This window comes from Prionailurus viverrinus, chromosome D2, assembly GCF_022837055.1.
Source record: "Prionailurus viverrinus isolate Anna chromosome D2, UM_Priviv_1.0, whole genome shotgun sequence".
NCBI lineage: Eukaryota > Metazoa > Chordata > Mammalia > Carnivora > Felidae > Prionailurus > Prionailurus viverrinus.
In genome coordinates this window covers 74,531,195-74,549,758 of record NC_062571.1, presented here as the reverse complement: position 1 = coordinate 74,549,758, position 18,564 = coordinate 74,531,195, and the positions used below count along the sequence as shown (strand labels likewise).

At 39.5% G+C, this 18,564-nt stretch overlaps 1 protein-coding gene across 1 annotated transcript in view; it reads left to right on the top strand.

Annotated features, from left to right (window-relative positions):
* The window catches only part of PDZD8 (PDZ domain containing 8), a 69,321-nt gene that overhangs the window by 32,586 nt on the left and 18,171 nt on the right, over positions 1–18,564 (top strand). The window contains exon 3 of the mRNA XM_047825173.1: positions 6,212–6,314. Coding sequence (XP_047681129.1) covers positions 6,212–6,314 — 103 coding nt within the window. The remainder of the gene's footprint in view (positions 1–6,211; positions 6,315–18,564) is intronic.

Below are 18,564 nucleotides of genomic sequence, written 5' to 3'. Positions count from 1 at the left end.
CTGCACAAGGCTGTCTTACTTGAAAGGAGGCTTAGCGAATAAGTACTATAGAAATTTAGTGCAAGGAGAAAGTATTTTGGAGCTGAAAGTGCTATGGAAAACTTCGTGGATAAGAGGTGTGTCTTCCAAGATGGGCAGACAGACCGGTGGTGGATTTGAGTAGCAGCTAATATGATAATGTAGGCAGTTAGAAAAAGAGCCAATACGACAAAAGTGAGAATTTGTATTTTCAGGACCTGAGTGAAATACAGATGTTTACGTGAAAAATCAGAGCCAGATTCGCTAGCAGAGTAAGTCCAAGGTAGTTATCCTTTAATCAGAGGGCAGTTACGGAAGGTGTCTGAAAGTGACATTAAGAAGTGCTGTGTTAAGAAGATTGCTGTTTATAAGGCAGATTGCAGAGAGAAAGAGGGAGGTTGAAGCCCCAGAGACTAAGTAGTGTTCTAGGTTAAAGGTGATGAGGTACACACTTGAAAGATCTGTATCTGTAGGGACAGAAAGAAAAGCACAAATAGAGTAACTAGGACAGGGTTTCTTGAGTGGCTGAATATGTGGATTCAGGCGGGGGAGGCAAAGGACTGTTAAGGATTATGGTATCATTGACTTTGATTTGGTCATCGAGTATTGATTATTTTTTGGACATCGGAGGTTATAAACAACAAGACATAGCTTCTGCCTTTCAGGACAAGTGGGAGTAATCGATGTGTTTGTTTCAGAGCGTGATGAATGTGACTTTATATATCTTTAGCAGTAGGGCATGGTTAGATTTCCCTGTAGAAAAGTGTCCTGTAAACTTGGAGTTGTAGAAGCAAAACAGGAGAAGAACAAGGACTAGACATTAGATTTGGAAGTCTTTGTCACAGACAGGAGAGTTGAGTTCTAAGTAGGATGGTTTTGTGGGGAAGTGAGGAGGTAGTAAAGGCAGGTAAGCACATATAGGAGGAGGTCAGCTAAGTTTGATTCTTTTCACAACCTGTGAGTTGATATTTGACTCCCTATCAGTGCAAGACTCTTTTCAAATTAAGCTTAATCATTTAAAAAAAAATGGGGGGGGGGGTGCCTGGGTGGCTCAGTCAGTTAAGCGTCTGACTTCAGCTCAGGTCATGATCTCATGGTTTATGAGTTCGAGCCCCACATCAGGCTCTGTGCTGACAGCTCAGAGCCTGGAGCCTGCTGCAGATCCTGTGTCTCCCTTGCTCTCTGCCCCCCCCCCCTCTCTCTCTCTCTCAAAACTGAATCAACGGTAAAATAAAAAAAATTTTTGTTTGTTTTTCACTTTTGCTGTAAAAATGAGGTTCTTACAGAAGGGTGATTAGGAATTACTTTTCTTTTGGTCTTGAGTGCTGTAAATTCTCTTTTTCGATAGGTGGTGTTTGTGTTTATATTTAACGTGAGGTTGCAGTATACCTTTGCCTTTAAAAAAAAAAATAAACATTTTGAACTTGGAAAGAGCTTTCATAGAGCTAATAATAGTTCTTTCAGGGGACAGAGGGGTCTAAAGGCAGTTTCCTTTGCCATTTTGTTCAGCAATATGGACTCTTCCTTCCCCCTTTCCAAGTAGTATAGTAAAAAGTTTTTGTGCCGTTTATTCCTTATTCAGCATCTATTGAGTGTTCATTTGACTGAAAATATGTATTAGCCAGTGATTGTTACTACTTATTTCTGGTGATTATGTAATTTGAATGGAAAGCCTTTGTTTAACTCAAGATTGAATTGTATATGCATAGGGGTGTAGAATGAAAATTGTTTTAGTGTTTTTTAAATGTTCTGCTTAAACGAAAGCAAATGCTTTCTACATTCACCTAACTTGGCTGGTACTTGTGTTTCCAGTAATTTCCAGGAAAATTTCCAGGATTTCTAGGAAATCCTTCCTGGCATTGCTCCAGAAATTTACAAGTTTTTCCAAATCTCAAGAGATACCAGTCAAGAAATCAGGAAAATGGGGGAAAACGTTAAGCTTAACATTCAACATAGAGTCATTACAGATTGAAGGAATCCAGATTACACATCACAAGCAGGCACAGGCAACACTGACGTAGGAACTGTGTCCTGGGGACCAGATACGGAGCTTTAGAGAGGAAACATCATGGTCTAAGCAGGCAGTCTTGGGTGTAGCTTTTGCCTTGTCTTGTAACTGGGAGTGTTCTTGCAAACAAATGTTAATAAATTTGTGTACATACTATACTTTATACAAACTGTAAGAAATAATATCTTTTTTGTTTCAAGAAATAACAAGTTTTCTAAACAAAATAAATCCTTAAATTGACAGTATGACATGTGTTCTGTTAACTTTTCTGGGAGAAACTAAAGTTACTTTGTTAGAGTACTTATGTTTGCCGGCTTTTTCCAATATTTGAATATTGACCATAGGCTACAGTTCTTTGTAAAGTGCTTTAATGGAATAAGACGTGAATGTAGGATGCTCTGACACAGAATCAGAAATTGATCTAAAATCAGGATTAATAAAAGCTGTATCCGTTTCAATGGCAAAACCAGATTCTGGGCAATCAAACTATTTCCATTGTTAGAAAGTTATCTGAAGCAAAATGTACCCTAACATCCAACCTGAAAGTGTTTTTGGAAGTACTTTTAACAGTTGGACCAGTTGACAGCAATGCAAAATGAAAGTTTTCTGTGCCTGGAGTATTTGTCACAAATCAAAGATCAAGGTTATCAGGGCAATTTGGGGTGCCTGAGTGGCTCAGTCAGTTAAGCATCCAGTTCTTGATCTCAGCTCAGGGTGTGATCTGGCAGTTTGTGAGTTCGAGCCTCACAGCAGGCTCTGCACTGACAGCATGGCTGGAGCCTGCCTCCTGCTTTCTCTTTCCTTCTCTCTCCCTCAAAATAAGTGAATGAATGAATGAATGAATGAATGAATGAATGAATGAATACCTTAAAAAAAAAAACATTGTCAGGGCAGTTAATGCTTTGTGTACCTTCAAATGTCATTGTTAAGAAAAACTATTAAATGTTAAATATTTGTGGTATTTCAGTATTTGGAATGATTTTCATTTGGAATATATTTTGTTTCAAGGTACCCTTTTAATATTTTCTGTTCTTGAATATCAGGTAAAAATCATGCTTACATTTTATTGAAATACGTAATCTTGTCACAACATATTGACTCATAGTAATGATAAACCAAGTATTTATTACATCTTTTTGAAACAAATGTGTAAAACTTTTAGTGTAACCCTACTGATTTACTATCGTTATGATCACGCGTTATTCTTTTTTTCTTTAATCAGTTTTATTAAGACATAATTCACATACCATACGATCCATCCATGCAGGGTGTACGATTTGTTGTGTTCTAGTACATTCACAGGGTTGTGCAACCGTCATCATGATCCATGATCCGATTTTAGAATATTTTTGTCCCTCCTACAGAAACCCCATACACAGTAGGAGCCAGTCCCTGTTCCCCACTAGTCCTCCTCCCCCAGCCCCAAGTAACCACTAATTTACTTTGTCTCTTCATTTGCCTACTCCAAACATTCCATATAAATGTGGAATCATGCAGTATATGGTCTTTTGTGACTGGCTTCGTTCACGTAGCATCTTTTCAAGGTTCATGCATATCGGAGCATGTATCATTACTTAATTTCCTCTTATTGCCAAATAATATTTCATTGTGTGTATATGCCACGTTTTATTTACCTCTCCTTAGTTGATGGGCCTGAAGGGTTGTTTTCATGGTTTGATTATTATGAATGATGCTGCTGTGAACATACATGTTAAGTTTTTGTGTGAATGTCTGATTTCATTTCCCAGGAATGGAATTATTGGGTCATATGTTAACTTTTTAAGGAGTTGACGAACTGTTTTTCAAAGTGGCTGCACCATTTTACATTCCCTCCAGCAAAGTATAAAGATTCATTTCTCTACATCCTCACCAGTATTTGTTGTCTCCTTTTTTTATTAGCCATCTATGAGTGCGAAGTGGCATTTCTCCGTGGCTATGATTTGCATTTCCCTGGTGGCTAATGCGGTCGAGCCTATTTTCATGTGCTTATTGGCTCTTTGCATATCTTGTTTGGAGAAATGTCCAATTTTAAATTGGGTTATACTAGACCCATATGAGATACACAGTTTGCAGATATTTTCTCCCATTCTGTGAACTGTCTTCTCACTTACTTGGTCATGTCCTTTGAAGTACAAAAATTTTAATATCATTGAAGTCCCATTTATCTTTTTTTTTTTTTTTTTTGGTGCTTGTGCTTTTGCTGTCCCATCTTAAGAAACCATTGTCCAAATCAAGGTCACAAAGATGTGTTTTTATGTTTTCTTCTCTTACATTTAAGTCCGTAACTCATTTTGAATTAATACGTTTTGTGTTATTTTTTTTAAATGTTAAAAAGGTGTTATGAAAAACATAAAAATAGGAAAAAAGTTCTATGCTTTCAGGGATGGATTCTGAGAATTGCTTTATCATTCCCGAATCCTGAAGATTAGTATCTTTTGGGAATTTGGGAGCATTAGCTGGTGCATAAGCCTTCTCTGCGTGACCAGAAAGGCCCATAGGTAGTTGACTCTTTTGAACAGATGGTGGCAGCAGAGCTGCTTTTTATAAACTCAGTATTTTATAATTATGAATCTTCGTGATGTTTTTGGCAGTAGGTTGTTAAGCACCATTAAATATCCTTTTAAGATTAAAAACTATTTAAGTGTAGAGATTTCTTTTCCCATGAGTGTATTTGGACTTTTTAGTTTATGAAGCCGGTTTGTGAGGTATGGACATGATTTGCTCAAAGTCTCCAGCCTTAGGACACAATTTTCTCCTATTACTCTAATGTGGGTTTTTTGTAAGTTAATTGAAAAAAAAATTTTTAATCTTATTTTTCACACACACACACACACACACACACACACACACACACACACACACACCACACAGAATCCGAATCAGGCTCCAGGCTCTGAGTTGTCAGCACAGAGCCCAACCCGGGGCTCGAACTCACGAGCTGTGAGATCATGACCTGAACTGAGGTCGGATGCTTAACTCACTGAGCCACCCAGGTGCCCCTTTTTAAAGTTTATTTTAAGAGAGAGCACGTGCATGCACATGCACGCATAAGCAGGGCAGGTGTGGAGGTGGGGAGTGGGGGAGAGAAATAGAAAGATAGGGAGGGAGAGAGAATGAATCCCAAGCAGGCTCCGCACTGCCAGCTCAGAGCCTGATGCAGGGCTCGATCTCACGACTGTGAGATCATGACCTGAGGCGAAATCAAGAGTCAGACACTCAACCAACTGAGTGCCCATCTAATGTGTTTTATCTACTTTTAAAAATGATTATCTCACTTCTACCCCCATGATCTTTGTGTGGACATAAAGTAACAGAGTAGCAGTCAAATGTTGATTAATTCTAAAGCTATTCTGAAGCTTACTCCTGAAACACATTGGCAGACTTATGTTCTGCTTTAGAAGATAGGTACTATGGAAGCTAGACATCTGGGTAATATTTTTTTCCTTTAGTGGTAAAACTGCTTTATGTCATCTCAAGATTGGACCTGAGATTTCCTTTTTAGATCTGAATATTAAACAGTAAAATTAGGCGATTCCCTTATTCCTTGACAATTATTTTCAAGTTAATAGAAATAGCAAACACATCATTGAACACTTACTGTTTGCTAGGTGCTGTACTGAATGCTTTGGCATGCGTTGTCTTCTTTTGTTCTCATGACAGCTTTAAGTGGTATTATTTTTGCCCTGAATTTTTCAGAGAAAGCGACGGGTTTTGAGAACGTAAATAATTTGCCTAAAGTCATGTTAGTAGACGGAGAAGTGTGTGGGTATGTTCATAAGCAACTATGTTGTACTATTTTATGTGTGTGTCATTTTTACAGAGGTGGTATCGTACTGTATGAGTCACTCCCTAACTTGTTTTTTAAATTCAACGGTCAGATTTGAAGGTCTGTAGCTTCTGCTACTATGTATAGATGTCTGGTCAGTTTGTTCACCTTGTGAATATCTGCGATTTTTCTATTTGATCTAGCTGCTGAGAAAAGCTTGTCCTGAATTTCACCTAGTTTTAGCTTTACTTCCCTTTTCCACTAGAGGGTGTGCTAAGTGTTTGACTTAATTTTTTTTTTCTGTTACCAAAATTATAAGTAGTAATGGAGTAACTTGCTACTTCTTGGTATAATCAGAAAGAAAATTTTGTCTCCTAGAACTGGTGTAATAGTCTCCTTGTTTTATTTGTATCCTGCAGGTTACTCATTTTTGGATCCTATGACAGAGAGGCAAATATTCACTGTACGCTGGAGTTGAGCAGTGGTGTTTGGGAAGAAAAACAGAGGAGTTCTATTAAGACGGTAAAGTGGATTTGCATAGTTTTACATCTTCATAAAGTTTGTGTTTTCTAAGTATGCTTTTAATGATGTTTCTCTGTCCCTAGAGTTATGTTTGGTTATGTGCAAATAAGTATGAACAGCTCGTACTTGTCTTGTTGCAGTACACACCGGTGATAAAATGAATCACATCAAACTGTAGCACTCAGATCACTTGCTTGCATAAGAAACCTAGGCTGATTTTACTTCTAGAACCTTCAAATTGTTTCACAGGGATGGAATTAGAATAATTCTAAGCCTCTTAGCAGTAAATTTAGAGCATTCTTTCATTCAATAGATGCTCTACTAGGCACTGTGTGCTGAGGAAACAGTTCAAATTAAGAAAAGACCCTGTTTTGTGGTGCTAATATGGAGTAGAGGTTTGGCAGGATGGTTAGAAGAGGGGAGAGGTGAACTACGTGTTTAGGAAGGAGGTAGAAATGACAATAAATGGGTAGACCGAAGACATGAACAAGGTAATTTCCAGAGATGGACAGATACTATGAAGAAAATGGGGTTGTGACAAAGGAGATTCTTTAGGGAAAACCTCTAAAAAGATGACACTGACACAGGATGTTCATCCATTCAGATAGAATTTCGGGTAAACAGTGAATAATTTTTGTTGTTGTTAAAAGTATTCCCCCAGTTTTTATATGCTAAATCTGACAACCCGACACTGGAGATGGGGCCCGAAGCATGAAGAGGAGCAAGCCACGTGGAGTTTGGGGGTTGAGGGAGTGGAAGGCATTTCCAGCAAAGGGAACAGCCAGTGTGTGAAGGCAGGTGGAACACGCTTGGTGTGTGTGAGGACAGAAGCCAGTGTCTCTGGAGCGTGGTACGTGAGGTAAAGAGTCATGCGTCATCTTGTAAGGAGTTTGAATTTCCTTATTTGTGGTGGGAGAGTTTTCAGATGACAAGTGACGTGATCTTGTGTACATTTTGTACAAAATGTTCTGCTTGTGTAGACCAAGGATTGGAGGAGGATAAGAGTGCACCTAAAGAGAGATCCGTTCGGAGGTGTTTAGGGAAGTGATGTTTACTTTAACCAGGTGGTAGCTGAGGAGATAGAAGAGAGTGGAGTTGATATACTTCTGGTGCATGAAGGACTTAGAGTTCTGGTTTGTTTTTTTATTAAAAAAAAAGTTACCTAAATTGCAAGACTGAAAAGGCTTTTAAAATATTTTAAATGTTAGAATTAAAGATAAACAAAAATAGTGCTTTACTCTCAACACGTTTTAATTGGACGTGTTAGATTCTTTGGGTTCTTAAATGAATAAAAATTGTCACTAGTTATTGGTTAATTTGTTTCTAAAATGAGTTGGTATTTTCTGATATTCTGAATAGCAGTTTTAATAGCAATTATTATGTGCTGCTTGCAATTTGCATAAATCTAGTCTATTAAAGATTTAGAGCATTTATCAAAATGTTGTCTACAGAATTTCTTTATTAAGCCCCTGAAGTTACTCAATGGAAACAGAATTCCAGAATGTTATGGCTGTAATCGGGCCAGGGTTGTTGGGGCGGGCGCGTCCCTTCCCTAAGGGAACCACAGCCTTTATTTACGTTTTTTTTTTTTAAGCAGTTTATTTAATTTACTAAGCATATATTGAAATATTATGGGCTTGGTAATAATAAAATTCCAAGAGTGCTGCTTGAAACCCCAAACCTCTCTGGAATTACTTTTAGTGTTTTGAAAGCCAAGATCCATTTAGCACATCAATAGTTTTTTGCAGGAATAAATTATAGTTCTGTTCTTTAAAGGTGTGCGTATATATTTAGTTGTTTCTATTAAATTTAACTTTTGGTGGCAATATAGACAATCCTGTGATTATTTTTTGTAGCCAGTATTTGGGAAAACTATTTCTCTACTACGTCTTCATTATGGTGAAGAAATACTTTTGAACTATGCTACCTAACTTTTATAACAGTAGTAATGGGTTTTGGTTTTCCTAGAATAATGTTATTCTTTGTAGCATTTTAAAAAATAGTCACAGTTCTCAATTTTTTAAATAGATCTATAAGCATATTTTCATGCTCTTGAAGAATGTGGCTTTCAGTGGTAATGTGATATTCTTTGGACATTCTTTTGACCTTAAATTGTTTCTCATTTCTTTCTGTAATAACTGTTGAGAATGTCCTTACATAAAAATTGAGTAGTATGAAATCCTTTTGGAATAACTAGAGTGATTTTGGTCAGGGTGGGAAAATAGGGAGGAGTAAATCTGGAAGAGGAGGATGGGCCACAGAGTGTGAATTTATGAAAGTGGTAGGGAGCTATTGAAGATTCTGAGCCTGGGAATTACATGGTCAAAATAGTGGTTTTGAAGAAAGTCTCCCATTTCTTTGATGGTTGTTCATACCCTAGCTTTCTTCTAAGTTACATCTCAAACAATGTGAAGCAACTCCTCAGAGGAATGAAATAACCAGTTCTGAATTACATGAATACATGGAAAAGCATTATTGTTTTACACAGGTATGAAATGGTCATAATTTGCCATTGCTGTTGGCATTTTCAGTTTCCTTTATTATATTTGCAAAGATATGAGATTAGACATCTTTAATATTTTACAGCAAAGGTTAATGAGACTTTAATCTTGAGTTATAATTTTAGGTCTCTATATATGTCATAGGTAGTTTTGGAGAAAGAATTGCAGGTTACTAATTACATCTGGTGTTGAAAGTGTCAGCAGCAGTTAAGTGTCTCCAGGCATTACATTACATATGTCTGAATTTAATAACTCTGGGGAGGAGAATTTATTGTGTTCTTCATAAAACATTGCAGAAATAGGATTAGATAATTGGCAATATATTGCAAATTGGGATAGAGAAAAGAATATCAGTAAAAAATAAGTATGTGAAAGTATTTGATGAGTTTGGAAGCTATTTTTGTATAAGTACAGTTTTCAGGTTTAAATTAGTTAAAAAAAATTTTTTTAACATTTATTCATTATTTTTGAGAGACAGAGACAACGAGAGCAAGGGAAGGACGGAGAGAGAGGGAGACACAAAATCCCAAGCAGGCTCCAGGCTCCGAGCCGTCAGCACAGAGCCTGACGCGGAGCTTGAACTCAACGAACCGTGAGGTCATGACCTGAGCCGAAGTCAGACGCTTAACCAATTGAGCCACCCACGTACCCCTAAATTCGTTTTTTAAATGTTGAAATGGGTTCAGTGAAGTGATCCAGTAGTTTGAGTGAAAATGTAGAAAGAAAGGAAAACTAATTCTTTCCATATTTTAAACGTGTCTGTGAGTCTTTAAAGCATTATATGTACCTTATCATGTTGCTGATAGTGGCAGATCATTAATAATAATGCTACACGAATTCTTTAGATTTGTGGTGTTTGCACAAGTGTTGGGAGGTACAGATGAACAGTTTTAATGTGTTAGCTGCAAGTATTAGCGAAAGCAAATGAATACTGGCTTAAGCAAGAACAAGACTTGCCTCGTGTGCCAGGCTGTAAGAACAGAGCCCAGCTCTTACCTGGCTTCCTCCCCCATCAGGCTTAGCGTGGGATTTTTGCCCTCATGGCTGTAAGATGTCTAGTGCACCCCTAGGGATCCACCCTTCAAGGAAAAGGGTGAGGCCTAAAGCCTGCCGAAGGTACGGATCAGCCACGTTTTGCCCTTTTTAAATGCTTTCCTGGAAGCTCCTCCCAAGGACTTCCACTTAAATCTCATTGCTAGAACTGAGTCACGTGTTGTCCCCAGCAGCAGGGAAGTATGGCCAATCATTGTTTTTTAGACTTTTAGAAGTAGAAGTCCAGAGTAAAGGGTTATGAATGTATTTTATGTGCCCAGTCCATAGTCTTACCATAAAAAAATATTCACATCTGTCTGAGGACTTTTTTTTTAAGGGAGTTTTTCTTATATTGGGATAGAAGTGCATAATTAAAAAGAATATGGGTTTCTTCCTGTTTTGATAGGGGCAGGGAATTAGAAAAGAATCTTCTGGGTCCCTGAAGGTACAATAGGATGGACAGAAGAGAGATATTGGAATGGTCACGTGTTCAGCATAAATAGAAGCACTTCATGTCTTACATGGCTCAGTATGCAGGTAACAGGGAACTGCGGTTGAAGGCATTAGGAGATGTCATGATATTTTAGATCTGCCTGAAAAATAAGAAGTAAGAAGTCCCTAAAGAGCATTCAGCTGACAGTTGGGGAGAATCCGTAAATGATCATTTGGAACTCTTAATCACAGTGAGTATGTTCCCTTCGGAGCAATGTGGTGTCAACGGGCAGCTTGTATTAGGTGGCTGCTGTGAGGAGGGCCTTAGACCGGGTCAGCCACACCCCAGGTTATGAAAGAGGATTTCGCCTCCTAGATTCTAGGCTTTATCTCTCTGTTTGACTTGGGTGGTACCTTTCCTCTGCTCCACTGCTACTTCCCAATCAAAACCTCATTTTTTTAAAGGATCTGATTTTGAAAGATCGGTCATATCAGGTCCCCTCAATTTTCTTTTTAAACCCACCCTTATAATTAAAGAGACATTTGAGGAAATGATTCCTGCTTTCAAAAAACTGTCAGTCTAAGAAAGGAGACATAGGAACCAAATATGTAACATGAGTCTATGAAATACATTTCTCATACACAAAGAGCCAAAGCTTTTTGCCTGTAGGATCTATACTTGTTGCATTAAATCCCACTGCCCCTAACAAGAACTGAACCGGGTGGTAGTCTAATAACTAGAGGACAGTTTGGGAGTGGCGGTAGTGGAATCAGTTTAGAACAGAGAAGGAGAGCTCTGAAACTGTAGGGAGATGGCATTTGAATGAAAGGACTTTCCTAATAAGATCAGCCATGCTTAGTTGCTGCCTAAGAACTGAACCTGACTCAGAGGCAATCTCTTTTAGAGCCCAGTGAGTCTCCTTATACTTGCAGAGTAAAGGTTAGGGCAACTGAATACAGGAAACACATGGTGGAAGGCAGGTAATCAGTCAGAAGAAAGTGTGATAATATATAAGGAACTCATTCCCTAGAGACAGGGATTAGATTAGAGTCTAATATTACAATGCTAAACAAGCATATAGAAGAAATGGAAACAGTAAATGCATTTCAACTTTCAGAAATTATTTATTTGTTTATTTATTTATTTATTTATTTTGAGAGAGACAGCACAAGTGAGGGAGGGGTGGAGAGAGAGAGAGAAGAAGAAGGAGGAGGAGGAAGAAGAGGAGGAGAGAGAGAATCCCAAGCAGGCTCCATGCTGCCAGTGCAGAGCCCGATGCAGGGCTTGAACACAGGAACTGTGAGATCCTGACCTGTAAGCCAAAACCAAGAGTCGGATGTGTAACCAACCAACTGAGCCACCCAGGGGACCCTTCAGAATTTTTTTGATGAAGAGCCATACAGAAGGTTCCCATATAATTTTATTAGTAGGAGAATATTTTGTCACAGAGCTGCCTTATGAGTAGGGATGACCAGGTGTAATACCCTGAATGGTTGAGTCCAGAACTTATGGTCAGTTTTCACCAATGATCTGAAACCGCGCTATCCAACAGAAATGTACACCATTTAGGTGATTTTAAATTTTCTTATAGCCACATTTTAAAAAGTAAATATAGGGGCACGTGGGTGGCTCTGTTGGTTAAGGGTCCAACTTCAACTCAGGTCATGATTTCATGGTTTGTGAGTTCAAGCCCTGCATTGGGCCCTATGCTGACAGTGCAGAGCCTACTTGGGATTCTCTCTCCCTCCCTCCCTCCCTCCCTCCCCTATCTCTCTCTGCCCCTCCCCCATTTGCATGCATGCTTTCTCTCTAAATAAATAAATAAACGTGAACTTAATTTTAGTAATGTTTTATTTTATCCCATGTCCCCAAAATATTATTTCAACATATGATCAACATAAAAAAAAATGAGGGTTTTTTTGTTTTAATTTAAAAGTATTTGAAATCTGGTGCATATTTTATAATTACAGCACATCACAATTCAGCCTAACCACACTTCAAGTGTCCAGTAGCCACGGATAGCTAGTGTCTACCACATTGGACAGCACAGACCAAGAAGAAGGACGTACGATGTAATACTGAGATTTGCGTATGGCACTAGACTTTTCTAAGATGCTCCAAGCTAAGAGGAACAAAGTGAAGAAAAAGCTCTTAGGACATTTACATAAGAAAGAATTCCAAACTATGCCTAAAATATATGAGATCTAGGATCCTTAAAGAAATACGTATGTCTTTGTGCCTCCAAAACAAATTCAGCCTTTCATAAGACTGGGTGTCACGAAATCAGGACACTTATTTAAAAACCATGAAATTCTCATAGAATTAATTATTTGCACATTTCTGGTTTCTATAATATAAGAAATCTATGAGAGCTAGATAATGTGGGGCGAAAGAAGCAAAATTAATATGGCAGAGCCATAGATAAATGAATGGGAAAAAGTGTTCTTCAGCTGAAAATACAAAGGTGGGTAAACAATTAATAGAAGCATGTAAATACAAACAGTAAGCAGTAGGATGATTGACAGATATACTGAGTAAGGAACTAGGTCTGTGGGGCAGTGAAGATAAATCTGTGTCCCTGATGATGATCAGGTGATATAAGTGCTAAAAGAAAGATACTTAAAAGGTCTTTGACCGTTCTGCACACCACACTTGCCGGTAGACTTCACAGGGACACAAAGATGCTGTATTCTTTTTATGCTGTGTGTACTGCACGTAGTAGAATCCCTGGTACGTTCCAGTTGTTCAGTGTCCTAGGAGGGCGAGGGTAGGGTGAGTGACCATTCTGAAATACAAATCTGATCCTTCAGTTGCCTCCTTGATGTGCCCCCCAAAATAGTCTCTGGTCTGGCCTCTATCTCCAGTCTTCCCTTCTCCTCTCCATCCAGCTCTAGCCGTGCTGCCCACCTTTCACTCCTTCACACTTGCCATTCTCCGTCTACCGCACAGCCTTTGAACATGTGCACGCTTCCGCCAACACCTTTTCCACGTGTACACCTGTGCCTGTCCCCATTCTTCAGATCTCTGTGGCAGCCCTTAGCTTATTGGGGCCTTTCCCTACACCGCGTCGTGACAGGGCTGACCGCTGCTGGCAGTATTTCGAAGGCCTTAGTGTCCATTGACTCTCAGCTGGGTTTGACCAATGGGAAGCTCTGATGGGAGATGGGAGTAGACTGGGGAAGCCACGGTATTCTTCCTCTTCCCGTCTGCCTTGGACAACAGACATGTTTGGCAAGCTGCTGTCTCTCCTCCAGGGCTCCGTGCTCCTCCTAGGACAGCACCGTTATGTTTCCTGCTTATGTGGGGGGTCCTAGCTGCTGGCATCTACTAATACCACTTCCTCCCTCTGTCCTTCCAGCCAAAGGTTGGTAGTGACTTGTGACTTTTGCTAGTATCGCAGTCCCTTGACTGTCTCCTGTTTGGCTTTTGGTTCTGTCACTGAGTAGCCATTGCCCTGTTGTGAAGTCCCTCTGTTTCGAATACTTAGGTGTTTTCTGTTTCCTTTTCAGACCCTGACTGATCTATCAGTCAGTCGTCATTCCTCAGGAAAGAAACGTAGCCTAATGAGCCTGAAAGTCCTTGGGAATATTTCTCATAGTTGGGAACTGATACTTATATTGTATGATCATTTGATTGGTGTTATCTCTGCCAGGATCTTTCTTTACAGCAGACAACATGATTGTTTTTGCTTACAGCATTGCCATTTAGTGGAGTATTCAGTAAATGTTTCTGCGAATACTGAAGATGACTGACCAGCCATGAGAGCCTCCATTTACCCCCAACCCTTTCTCTAGATTCTAGGTTTCAGCATGACTTAGTCACAAAGTCGTTGTGTTGAGTTTACTGCTCAACATTCCTTCTGGGAAAAGCCTGGTTTTTACAGTGAGGGTTTTAGTTTACAAATATGGTACATAATGGTATAACGGTATTATTTAAAACATTAAAAGGACCTCTTACTCTATGTATACAGTTCAGTGTAGCATAGATAAAATGACTGTGTGATCTAAAATTTTACTTGCCTTACTTCCCTTTTGGTTTTGGAGAGCTTCAGAAGTCTTGCTGAATGATAGCTATCCAGATCTATCCACAATTTGTTGAATATATATAGAAAAAGTAAAAAATGAGTTCTGTAAAGAAGTGATTTCAAGTAAGAATATCTGAGACAGACAAATTTGTAAACACATTAGGCTAGAAGCTTCAGAGTTGGCATTTTGGTGTGTTTGCTTAAGGCCAGATGCCTTGCAGATAGCAATTTGGTGTTCCTATTTAACCATTTGCCATTTACAATCTTAATCTTATCAAAAGGAAGAAAAAGATTAAAGCAAATGAAGCTTTTTTGAAAATGCCAGTTTTTATGAAAACTCTGGTTTAGTTCAGTTTGATAGCATTTATGAATACAGTAGGGACTCCGTGGAATTTTAACCATATGTAATGTTCTATAATTTGGCTTCTTAAGTAAACTACCGGCCTTTGAAGCTTTAGTAGTAAATCCTATGTGGCATTTCCACTCTTAAAGTTCATCTCGGTTAAAAATGAGGGATGCGGTTCCCTGTCTCATATTTTCTTAGTGTGTTTAATATGATTGTGAAATGGTGTGAAAAGAGTAGGAACTTGGGTTGCAATATAGAAATATCAACTCTCCAAATGAATGCAAGGCACTGCGTGAATATGAAAAAGAAGCTGAATATGAGGTGTAAGCAGTGAGAGTTTGGTCTTTTCCTTCAAGGAAGATAAGCAGTGAGGAAATGAGACAACAGTTTGGTGAGCATGAGTATTACTATTAGCATTTGAATGCTCTGAGGGCGTTTCAGAGCAAAATACTAGGAGGTTCCACTGGAGGGGAGATAGCGTTCTTCTAGGACAACCAAGAAAGAATTGGAGGTGACATTTGAGCCAAGCCTCCCAGGTACATGTAGTATTTCAAGATGGTAGGGAGGGCATTTCAAGGTGGAGGACATGGGGTAAACCCAGACAAAGAATGCGTGTTGCCCAGGTTGACCAAAGAATATGGTAGTGTAGGTAGATTATACAAGACAGTAAAAGGGTTGGACCGTATTACAGAAGTGCTTTAAATACCAGACTAAGAAGTTTGGTTCTTACTGTGTAAGACAGCAGGAGTTACGGAAGCTTTTCGAACGAAAGTGGTCTCATTGGAATCTTGCTTTAAGGCAGTCTTGGCTCTGAATTTGAGTCTTGGTTGGGTCACTTACTGGCAGCATGATCTTAGTCAAAGTCCCGAAACCCATCTCATCCACAAGTACTTTTTTCCTCTATAAAAGGGACTGAGAGTGCTTCACATGGTTGTAGGAGGGGTAAAGGAAATTCTCTGTAGTGAGATGTCTAGTTTAGTACCTGGCATATAGTATACAGTAAATAATTGCTTTACTAAATCTGGCAGCAAATGGGTAAGTCCAGGATGATCTGACAAAGAAAGATGAGAAATAGTAGAGAGGAGGGGTGATGAAAGTCTGACCAGAATAGTGGCAATAAAAATGGAAAAGAGAATCAATGTGGCTTGGATACCACCGGAAGTAAGGGGTTTTTGGAGAGGGAGGGAGGAAGCCATAAAGACTGGAGCCTTGAGGAGGAAGAGAGAGAAGATCTCATTGAAGTCCAGAGTTTATCAAAGGTCAGTCTAGAGATGGAATTTTTGTCATGTGCCACTTTGATCTACCGTTTGTTCTTTTTATATTTTCAGTGCTGTCACTTAAGGGTTTAACATCTAGTAAGTTGAACACTTTATTTGGAATTGTTTTTAGAGGTCTCTCTTTTTCTTTCTCTTTCTCTTTCTTTTCTTTGTTTTTTTTGTTTTTTGTGTGTGTGTGTTTTTGTGTTTGTTTTTGTTTTTGTTTTTGAGAGAGTGAATGTGAGCCAGGGGAGGGGCAAAGGGAGAGGGAGAGAGAGAATCTTAAGCAGGCTTCATGGCCAGCACAGAGCCCGACGCAGGGCTTGATCTCACAACTATAAGATCTTGACCTGAGCTGAAATCGAGAGTTGGACACTTAATGAACTAAACCACCCAGGCGCCCCTGGATCTCTTTTTCAAATAGGATAAAGAGAACCAGAATCATTTCACACAAAATAGTATGAATCTAAATATTTTTTGGAATAGCTTTTGAGAACAAGTTAAGAAAATAATGAAACTGAAACATTGTTTTTGAAGTCTGTTCCTAGGGACCCTCCAGTCTACTGTGATCCAAATAAAACTGATTGATTCAGTCCATACCTTGTCATGAACTAAAGCATCCTGTTCAAGGCACAGTAGCACCTCCCCATAGAAACCCACTTAGCCAACTAGCTCATTTCCTGAGTCATATACCCAGATACGGGATGCAGAACAAAGAAATAAACAATTAGGAAAGTGTTGGGTGTTACCAGAGATCCTGCATAGTATACATTTCCCTGCCCACACATGTCCAGTCTGGTGGTAGTTAAGAGCAGTAACAAGAGCTGAGCCATTTCTTGTGTCAGTCATTTTAAGACCCTATATGCAGAACCATTTAATTCTCATAGCCACTCCATGAGAATAGGCACCATCATCTCCATTTCATATATGAGGAAACACAGAGAAAGTAGCTTACTGAGATCCCCCAGTTTGCAAGTGGTAAAGATAGTGTGCAGACCCAGGCACTGTGACCCCAGAACTGCTACTCTTAATTACTGCATCATCCCCGCCGGTGGTGGGTGCAGATCGGAGTTCTTTTCACTCTAGTTCTGTGCCTGTGGAACAAGTTCATTCATCTCTAAAAGAGGTAATAGTAACAGTATAAGGGTAAAATACCCGTAAAACACTTGGCACATAATAACTATAATAGCAACTGTTATTGAATTTGACCTAAATGCCACCTGCTTTGCTGCTATAATTTTAGTGCTGATATTTTATATATCCTTTTAAATCCTTCATGTAATAAGATGAGGACATAGCTCATGAGGGATGAGGGAATAGCTTCTTCAGTGATGGCATAGCATCTGTTTGTTTAAGACTTAAGGGCCCAGGGGCGCCTGGGTGGCGCAGTCGGTTAAGCGTCCGACTTCAGCCAGGTCACGATCTCGCGGTCCGTGAGTTCCAGCCCCGCGTCAGGCTCTGGGCTGATGGCTCAGAGCCTGGAGCCTGTTTCCGATTCTGTGTCTCCCTCTCTCTCTGCCCCTCCCCCGTTCATGCTCTGTCTCTCTCTGTCCCAAAAATAAATAAACGTTGAAACAAAATTTAAAAAAAAAAAAAAAAAAAAAAAAAAAAAAAAGACTTAAGGGCCCAGTAGTGACTTTTTAAGAATATCAGCCAGTTGAGGGCGACAGGGTGGCTCAGTCGGTTAAGCTTCTGATTCTTGGTTTCAGCTCGGGTCTTGATCTCGAGGTGTGTGAGTTTGAGCCCCATATCGGGCTCTGGCTGACGGCACAGAGCCTGCTTGGGATTCTCTCTCCCTCTCTCTTGCCCTCCACTGCTTGTGTTCTGTCTCTCTCTGTCTCTCAAAAATAAACAAACATCAGGGGCACCTGGGTGGCTCAGTCGGTTAAGCATCCAACTTCAACTCAGGTCGTGATCTTGCAGTTTGTGGGTTTGAGCCCCGTATCAGGCTCTGCCGACAGCTCAGAGCCTAGAGCCTGCTTCGGATTCTGTCTCCCTCTCTCTCTGCCCCTTCCCCACTCGTGTTCTCTCTCTCTCTCTCTCTCTCTCTCTCTCTCTCTCTCTCTGTCTCTCTCAAAAATAAATAAATGTTAAAAAGGAAGTTTTTTAGGGGGCGTCTGGGTGGCTCAGTCGGTTAAGCATCTGACTTCGGCTCAGGTCATGATCTCACAGTTTGTGAGTTTGAGCCCTGTGTCGGGCTCTGTGCTGACAGCTCAGAGCCTAGAGCCTGCTTTGGATTCTGTGTCTCCCTCTCTCTCTGCCCCTCCCCCACTGTGCTCTGTCTCTATCAAAAATAAATGTAAAAAAAATTAAAAACGTTTTTTAATAAAAATATTTTAAAAAAAAGAAAAAAGAACTTCTTAGGACTAAAGAGTGTGAATGTCATAGCATAGAAAAAAGCCTAGATAGTCTGTAATTAATAATATAGTTTTAGAACATTTAAGGAGTAGTAGTGTAGGGGACTAAACTGAGATCTCTAGCACTCGCTTTTGTATTTTACTATAAATGTGAAGTTCTGTCATTTACTAATTGAAGATACTTTAAAAATGGATAGGCTGAAAGTCAAACTAGGTTGAAATTTTTATCTTACACGGGCCCAGGGGAAAGGACATCAATGACCACACTTAACTCCTATGTCCTATGAAGTCAGTCTTTTTA